Consider the following 9,946-nt stretch of genomic DNA (forward strand, 5'->3'; position numbering starts at 1 on the left):
CTGCTTCATCATTATCTTGGTTACAGTTCGGGGATCTTTTCGGAGAAACTGAAGGTTTTGTCTGTGCAATTATGGACGAAGTTATCAAGACACGGAACTACCAGAGACATATTATGAGAGATGGCACTATCGACATCTGCCGGGCGTGTCATCGACCTGGGGAGTCCCTCAGACATATTGTCTCTGGTTGTTCTCATCTTGCTAATGGTGAGTATTTGCATAGACACAATCAAGTAGCCAAGATAATACACCAGCAACTTGCTCTTCAATATGGCCTTGTAGAATTGGAGGTGCCTTACTACAGGTACAATCCCATGTCAGTTCTTGAAAATAGCTGTGCTTTGCTCTACTGGGATCGGTCTATTATTACTGACAGGTATATTGTTGCCAATAGACCTGATATAGTACTAGTAGACCGAGTGGCGCGCCGCGCAGTGATTGTTGACGTTACTATCCCACATGATGAAAATCTCGTGAAGGCCGAAAAAGAAAAACAATCTAAATATTTGGACCTAGCCCATGAGATTACCGCCATGTGGGATGTCAATGCGACTATCATTGTGCCGATAGTGGTTTCAGTTAACGGTTTAATAGCGAAAAGCCTCGACCAACATCTTAAGAGGCTATCGCTTAGCTGTTGGATCAAGAACCGGATACAGAAGGCAGTATTACTTGAGACGGCACGTATTGTGCGGAGGTTCCTCTCTCTGGAGCCCTAGCCACCGATGGCTCGGACCCTTGTCCCGCCCTCGGGAGAGTGGTTTTTTTATATTTTTAAATGTATCTTTTTTTTTATAATAATTTATATTTAAAAATGTAAAAATAATTCGCTAATTTAATAAAAGTATTGTAAATTATTATTATTTATTTCTTTAAAACTTTATTTTGCTTCTTTTTGTAATCTGACTTTCATATTATTTACTTTTCATATTTCATTAATAATTATCAGTTTTTACATATTTTTCTGTATACAGGATGAAAGTGTCAGCAAACCATTTACGGAAACCGTATATAGAGTTTTTGTTTTTAAAATTCTTTATTAATAAATAAGTAAGATAACCACAAACATAACTTAAGCTAGAAAATATGTTGTTAACATAATTTAAAAGAAAAGGTACTTTATTAGGCTAATAAGGCGCCTCCAAAAGTTTACAACCTGTAGGTTAAAAAACTTATTAAACAAAGTAGTTAAAATCATATAGGGTAAAATATTTCAAACCCATACCTAAAGAAATTAATCAAGATATCTCAACAGTTTTGATGTTTGTACCATCTGGGGTTACGTCTATACCTCAATCAGTGGGAATATCTCCTTTTATATGTATACTAGCGGACCCGGACGCGGCTACGCCTGCTTGAAATATAAGAATATAATTTCAATCTAGATGAAATGCTAAAAGTGGCTATTATATTTATTTTTATAAGGATGAATATCAAAATGTCGCGGTAACGAACGCGGTTGCGTAGCGACGACGGTTGTTATTAACATGGCAGAATAAATTGCGTGTCAAATTAGAAAGTACTTTAAAATATATTAGTTTATATGTATAATGTAATGTTATATAGCCTATAGCACTTCTGAAGAATGCAGCTTTCATACAAAACAAAAACAAAGTAAATCGAACCAGTAGATACAGAGATCTTAGCGTTCAAACAAACAAACAAACAAACAAACAAACAAACAAACTCTTCCGCTTTATTATATTAGTATAGATTTGTATAATATAATAACAAAAGAATAAAGTTACATTAACATATTTTCTTTATAACTATATATATATATTTGTTTCCCAAAATATACGAAAAAACAAAACAAAAAGAATATTTTTACAGTATTAATTAAAAACTAATTCAGTAAGAATGGAATAAGCTTTCTTAATAACATCAGTAATATCTTTTGCAGGCTCGTCTGCTATAGATAACCATGTGGTACCACTTTCACCTTTCTTTATAGCCTCTAAAGTCGCTGTAGCTGCTGATTCTACCCTGTAATATCAGAAAACTTTATATAAACTTATGCCTTTTGAATAATTATATTTTAGGTTAGGGTTTTTTAGGTTAGGGGTTGGGGTTAGGGGATATTTTAGGGTAGGTTTTGCTATAATAACGTGAAGCTAATCTCTGATATATTTATTGTGCCTGATGAACCTGACTGCAGGTGCAGTGGATCACATTGAAAGGATAGCCGTGATGAGATAGCCTTTGACCTTCCTCGACAGGCACTATCCAACACAAAACTATTTTTTCAATTTGAATCTGTAGTCTCTGAAAATAGCGTTTTCAACCAAATTAACTATTTCACTTTCATAATATTAATATAGATAGACATTTAACAACCAATTAGCGGAGAAAATACAGTACTTACTTTTGTAAACGATGAACGCTAATATCAGCAACCAGTTCTTTTTCAATTTTCTTATCGAAGTTGCCTAATTTCTCTTTAGAAAGAAGTGAAGTATTCGTGGCTCCAAAACATACAGTCAATACACGTACTCCAGTTCTGTTGTAATACGCCGGAAGCTAAACATTTTAAAAAAATATATAATTTTGTAAAATAAGTTATCCTTTAAGCTAAATGTAATTTAACTTCATGTAATCGTCGTTATATTAAGCGGTCAGAAAAAAAAAGAAATTAATTAAGTTAAACAGCTTTTATTGCCCGTACTGTCGGCCGAATTCTGGAAGCATGCATGCATGGTGAGTGGCTGAACTCAACGCCGCGCTTTGGCTCGACACCAGAGTGAAGAAATGGAAATATAAATTTAAATTAATATTTAATTTCCTCGAATGGGGATAGAACCCACAACTAATGGCGTTTACGGTGACACTTTGTGCCCCTGCACCGTCGCCCATAGCCTTTAAATATTCTTATAATTTAACTTACCCCAATGCAATTACTAAACTGCAAAACAGCACTTTTAGTCGCAAAATATACTGGAAGAAGATGATCTTGAAATAAAGCTGCAATCGATGACATGTTTAGTACCACTCCACCCTTACCACCGTTTTCCTTACTCATTATATCTATAGCTTTTAATGTAGTCGTTGTTACCGCCGTCTGAAATAATAAAAAATTACAATAAGCTCTACTAGCCCAAATGTTTCATGTACATATTTCCTTTTTTTTTTAACATCACTCAGATACAGCACAGACATAGCAGGGTAGACAGAGGGAACCTTGGAAGCTAGTGTTAAGATACTCTATTCCCTATTGGGATATTTCTGTTCCCCAACTTCCACCGAAGTCTGAAAATGGAACGTGAAAACGATATCGTATAATGTAGATCCAAAGTGAATTATAGAAGTGGATTTTAAAAAAAAATTTTTATAAATCTTTCTCAGAACTAGGAATTCTCTATCAATAAAAAAAGTCCTACTATTAGCCATTTATCTACTTAAACAATTATCTACTATACTATCTATTGAAGAATTATCTACTATCCTATCTATCTAACAATTATCTACTCTTCTATCTATCTATCTATTTATGTATTGTCTTACCAGATTAATTTCTATTTCTTTCTTGTACATTTCTTTACTATCGTTCATGATTCCAGCATTGTTAACTACAACGTCGACATATCCGTAATCTTTTAGGATGGCATCAAAAGCTCCCGTAAGGTGGTCTTCATTGGTTACGTCACCCTTTATAAATCTAATTTTATTTGCGCCATACTTCTCGTTGAGTGCATTTTGCAAAGGCAAAGCCTTATCGCCTGCGATGTCTAACGCTGTTATATGCTGTAATAAAAAAGCAATAATTTAAAGTTAGTAATATAATGTTACTTTAACTGTGTAAATAATAAAAATGAAGAAAATATTAAAATAAATATAGTAGAAGACGTATTTATATCTATAAATTCAAATTCAAATTCAAAATATTCTTTATTCAAATAAACTTTATAATTCGAATGTACATGTCAACAAAAAGCTACCACCGGTTCGGAAGGCAGTTCTGCTGAGAAGAGCCGGCAAGAAACTCAACAGTTGCTCTTTTTAAAGTCAATGGTATATTTTACTATTACATTAGCTGGCAGTTGTCCTGCCTGACATTCAATAGACATTAATTCCATACATGCTTATCCTCTAAATATTCATGAACAGTGTAAGTGTAGCTTTACTTGTTAGAATTTTTTTTACAGATATTTTAAATTTTGGAAGTGGAAAATTAAGAATACACTGCGGAATTTTATTATATACACGTATACTCAGACCCATAAAGGATTTATTAACTTTCTGGAGGCGAAAACTTGGTGTAACAAGCTTATCTTTATTTCTCGTTTCAATCGTATGACTGTCGCTATTTTTTCTATGACAATGTATATTTTGTCGGACAAAGAGAATATTATAGTATAGAAATTGGGAAGCAACTGTAATAATACCTGCATCTTTGAAAACATCTCGCAGAGAATCTCGAGCTCTTAGATTATAAATATATCTTACGGCTCTTTTTTGGAGAATAAATATTGAATTGATATCTGAAGCACTGCCCCATAACAGCATTCCATAAGATAAAATACTATGAAAGTAGCTAAAGTAGACTAGTCGGGCAGTTTCAACGTCCGTCATTTGTCTTACTTTCTTAATTGCGAATTTGGCAGAGCTGAGTTTATCTGCAAGTGCTTCCAGATGAGCGTTCCACTGGAGTTTGGAATCTATAGTAACACCTAAGAAAATAGCTGATTCCGACACATTAAGAGGTTCTCCTTTAATTATTACATTAAAATTATGTTTTTTACCATTTGGTAAGGCAAACTCGATGCATTTCGTTTTTTTAGCATTTAACATTAGATTATTAACATCAAACCAACGAAGAATATGCGATAATGCACTATTCACTTCGTCATAGTTTATTATATTTCTGTCAACCTTAAATATTAAAGAGGTATCATCCGCGAAAAGTACAATATCACATAGGTTCTTCACATAAAAAGGCAGATCGTTAATATACAGAAGAAATAAAAGAGGACCAAGTATAGATCCTTGTGGAACGCCCATCTTTAGAGGAGATCCAGATGATTTTACATTATTTATACTAACCGTCTGGATACTTTGGTTTAGATATGAGGCAATAAGGTCAAGGGCAGTATCCTGTATACCATAATGTTTTAGTTTTAACAACAGAGTTACATGGTCTACGCAATCAAAGGCTTTGGATAAGTCACAAAACACTCCAATTGCATTTTGTGACCTCTCCCATGCGTCATAAATGTGCTTTAGGAGTGCGGCACCCGCATCCGTAGTGGACTTGCCTTTGGTGAAACCATATTGCTCACTATGGAAACAATTGTTAATATTTAAGAAAATTGTGAGCTGGTTGAACATTATTAGAAATACTTATATATCTATATATCTGTTAAGTAAGAGTCCTTTTATTTTGTAGAATGTAAACAAGACTCTCGAACCTTATCTATAAGACGTCTATTGGAGATAATTATGATATTAATTTCAGTTTGATACTTCCACATAATCTCGAGTTGATCTTGACAGACGGATAACAAAGTGATCCTAAGAGTTCCGTTTTTATCCGTTCCGTTCCGTTTTTGAGGTACGGAACGCTAAAAGTATGATTTGCTTATACAATTCCTACCATTGAAATAGCTTTATACTCGATACCAGTGGCGGACTAAGGGGGGGGGGGGCGGCGGGGGCGGTCCACCTCGGGCCTGGGGTCCAGGGGGGCCTCCAAATGGTGCAAATTCCCTTGACCAAATCCTAAATAAGCCCTTGAAAAACGCATACTATCTACTTAAGAGGAAGTTTGTGGTTGGAGGGGGCCTCCAATAAACAAATAAGTACAGGGATTAGTGCAGCCTGTACCGGTAGTTTACATTATATTAATTAAAATTACTTTTATCTTTATAATGTCCATTTAGGTTGCATGTGGTTCCAGTTTCGTAGTTTTTTACTTCAAGTTCCTAGGGCCTACAGACCGACGTCATTTTATAAAAGTTTGCGTACTCACTAACCTGAAAGTGGGGCCCTTCCAGAAGTAGCGCAAAATAAAGGTACATCTCTATCTGGGAGGATGATTGAGCCATCAGATCGGTTTGGGTGCTTATAAGGGGTCTTAAAATAGTCCATAAATAATATATGTAAAATTATAGCGTAATTTTTTAAAGTGGTTTTGGAAGTCAAATGGCAGTTGCTCCATTTAAAAACCGCCATCCGCCGCTAATATGGAACGCAACAACGTGTCAAGTACGAACACTGCTTAAAACGCTAGTACCTAGACAGAAGCTCCGCTTTGCAACGTGGAATATTGGCTCTCTAACCGGACGATGCAGAGAACTCACAGATGTACTTATAAGACTTCGGGTCCAGTGTGCTTTCCTCCAGGAAGCTTGCTGGAAGGGCAATAAGCCTCGCAATAACGGACAGGGTTACCGCCTTATATACACCGGATCACCCTCAGGTAAAAACTGTGTGGCAATAGTCCTTTTTGAAGAGCTTCAGAACTGGCTTCTTGAAGCTGATGGTCGCTGCAATAGCTTGATGCGTATAAGGGTGCTGATTGAAGGCGTAACTACAAACTAAATTAGTGCCTATGCGCCGCAGGCCGGCTGTAGCGTGTCCAAAAAAGAGTTATTCTGAAAGCAGAATGAAGAGGTTCTACTTGCTATACCGTCTACCGAAATGGTTGTTTGTTGTTGGGGAAGACTTGAACAGTCACGTCAGTAAGGCTGCTGAGCCGTATGAACATGTTCACGGGGGTTTTAGATACGGACTTCGTAATACAGAAGGAGAAAATATTGTGTGAACCTATATTGCGTCTGATCTGGCCGTCGCGAATACGTTCTTCCAAAAGAACCCTCAGCACGGGAATAATGCCAAGAAGAAGTAGAAGAAGTATACGTATTTTGTCCCAATATTAAACAATCTTTAGGACGTCTGGCAAGAGTAAAGCCTACGTTAATGGTTATATCAGGGTTATAATATATTTTTTTACATTTTTCTCAAAATTATATTTAAATACAAGCGTTTTTACTTTAACGTAGGTGAGCGTGCGTTTTAAAGGGCCTCACTAATAATTTTCAAAATTTCAGCTTTACTAAAATGACGTAGGCATACTAGGGCCTTGGGATCTCAGTCTATTTTATTTTATACGCGGAACTAATATTACTATAGCGTGTGAACTAGCTCATGATGATAAATCTATATTGGAACTAAGCTTATGATGGAAGCTTCAGATAACGCTCTGGCTTTAGTCCTAGATAATCTGGTAGAAATTTACAATGAATTTGAGAATGATCAGGTTTTACATCTAGAGCAGATGATCTGCCTCCACCTGTACCTATCTATCGAATGGTAATAATAGAGAATATCAGTGCTCGTAACATTCTTATTTCGGTTTTGATAGAAATTTCTCTTTTCTTCCATACGTCATTTACATGGATGATAGCTTCTTTTGTTATCCCAATTCGTCTTTTTATCTCGAGGACACGAGGATTTTTTTTTTGCTAAATTCTACTACATGTACTTTTGATAATTAGTATTTTAATTTTCTATGTGTATGTAAGTCTAACTCAAATATTAATTACAAGATGTAAACTAAGTAAGCATACACACTAATTTGAACATGAAAATAAATGTGATATATAAAAATGTTTTACACTGGGGGGGTTGAAGTGGCCTCTTTCAACGACACCGCCCCGGGCCTCCGACGGAGTTAGTCCGCCACTGCTCGATACACAATTATAAAACTATTCCAATGTTCAGTACATATTATTTCTATTAACATAGAAAAATACTGAGATTTTTGAAATTTATATGTAAATTATTTTGTATTTTTAGATTATTTTGTGAGCAGTCAGGTTTTTTGTTTATTTACATTGTTTTTAGTTTCACACTATATTCTGCACATAGCAGGGTAGGCAGAGGGAACCTAGTGCTAATACACTCTGTTTTCCATTTTTACCGAATTCTAGAGTCATTGGGTGCTGAGTGTCAAAACTCAACGCCGCACGAACCCATAACCAGTGGATTTCACACAGCTACAGTAGCCTTATTTATATTAAGTTTAAATAAAATAATATATACTGTATACCTATGGTAGCTTTCTTTAGGCACAAAAGAATATAGGTCAAACCTGTAATGCTACAACAATCTTACTACAATATTTAATTACTAAGCCTGTTTTTTTTTTTTTTTTTTATTTTAAAAAACTACATCCACGGGCTCATAGTTGCCCGTGCCTTTTTTTATTTTAAGAAAGTTCTTTTAATGTGGCGTACTTAATTTTGGGACAATTTAAACTGTACTTATATCTAGAACTTATACTAGAGGGGTTGGATGAGACCCCTACCGACAATTTTTTTTTTTTTTTTTTTTTTTTTTTAATTTTAAAAATATATTATAATTATTAGAGAAATTATTAGAATAAAAATTATAATTATTAGAGATTATATAATTACTAAGCCTGTTTGTTTTACTTGGCACCGACTTCAAAATTATAAAATCTTTATATAATTATTTTTCACTTTTTATTTCGTTGTTAGAAGTCGGCTTGTCTATTTGTTAAAAATTAATTTATAGATATATAGATATATAGATAACATTAACGTAAATTTTATTATTATTTATAATGATTACAGGAAATGATAAGATTCATGTATAATGACGCATCTCAGTCCCGAAGTCGTTCGATTTATAGATAACGTAATATAATCTATTTACTGCAAAATGGTCTTATCTACAATGACAAATAATCACGGAATGTTAGAACAATACTCAGTAAAATTTAAAAAGGTTGCTAAAATACCACAAAGATCGCTCTAAGCATCGATTGTTTTAGAAAACGACCTACAACGCTGATGGCTCTTTCAATGAACACATATTATGAAAGAGCCAATTTTTTTTAGGGTTCCGTACCTCGAAAGAAAAAAACGAAACCCTTATAGGATCACTTTGTTGTCCGTCCGTGTGTCAAGACTATTTATCTCGAGATCGCGTGGAGGTTTCAAGCAAATTAAATTAATACCAAATATTAAGGTCTATGATTCCTTAAATGATATTTCCCGTAGACCTACAGTCATTAGAACAAACAAAGGACAAGTTCTGAAAAGTATAAATTTTATATGATTTTATATGTATTTCATAGAAAAGAAATATTAGCAAATTTAAGTTGGTAAACTATAGTATGTAAGTTTTACTTCCCGTTGACCTGACAATCCTGAAATAGGTACGGAAACCTCGGTGGGCGATTTTGACTCGCACTTAACCGATGTTTTTTATATAAGGTGAATTTAGATATTAAAATGTTCTTTTATTTAAATTGATTGACAAATTTCAAATTAAAAATAATAGATAAGTATTATAATTAAAAATATATACGTAAAGTGCATTGCGGCTATACGAGTATACTATTATATAAAAATGGCAAATTTATTAATAATAAAAAAAAAACAACACAAATCGCAAAATTTAAAAAGTCTACAATATAGCAATAGAATAATAATTAAGAAAATTCACTATTCTCATTAACACAAATCCTTTAACTGATATAGGTATATACAATTATTTTTGTTAATACTAAAATAAATAATTTTGTATCGAAACTATATATTTAGTAACTAACCTTTACTTTTTCGTGAAGCATAAACTCAATTACTTTAGCTCCAATACCAATGGATCCTCCGGTAATAAATACAATTTTATCTTTAAAATCGAACATTGCGAATAAGCTGAGACGTCCTACACAATGTCTTACGCGTAGTTGACTTACGCTGTCTGAATGGATACATGGTAGATGATGTATAAGTCTAGATTACTAACGACCCGCTTGCGGCTTCGCCCGTTTTAACTACGCAATAATTATTTATTATAATTAACTATGTTTATATTTTTATAGTGCACATATAAAGTTAGTTGTAATTTTGCTTATTGATTTTATTAGAAACGAAACCGACTGTTTCAACTCACGTCGTTTATGTTTCGTGTTATTTTT

General features: G+C 34.0%; 1 protein-coding gene across 1 annotated transcript; it reads right to left on the bottom strand.

The window, feature by feature from the left end:
• Positions 1 to 1,676: 1,676 nt before the first annotated feature.
• LOC146527845 (15-hydroxyprostaglandin dehydrogenase [NAD(+)]-like) lies at positions 1,677 to 9,737 on the bottom strand. The gene is made up of 5 exons (XM_085204779.1): positions 9,578 to 9,737; positions 3,502 to 3,741; positions 2,885 to 3,058; positions 2,366 to 2,520; positions 1,677 to 1,986 (listed from the first exon to the last, which is right to left on the bottom strand). The coding sequence occupies exons 1-5, from the start codon at positions 9,671 to 9,673 to the stop codon at positions 1,836 to 1,838; spliced, it is 816 nt and encodes a 271-aa protein (XP_085060905.1). The 5' UTR covers positions 9,674 to 9,737; the 3' UTR covers positions 1,677 to 1,835.
• Positions 9,738 to 9,946: the final 209 nt, after the last annotated feature.

Source organism: Heliconius melpomene, chromosome 20 (genome assembly GCF_056956725.1).
Source record: "Heliconius melpomene rosina isolate 202511_hmr_F chromosome 20, ASM5695672v1, whole genome shotgun sequence".
NCBI classification, from domain to species: Eukaryota; Metazoa; Arthropoda; class Insecta; order Lepidoptera; family Nymphalidae; genus Heliconius; species Heliconius melpomene.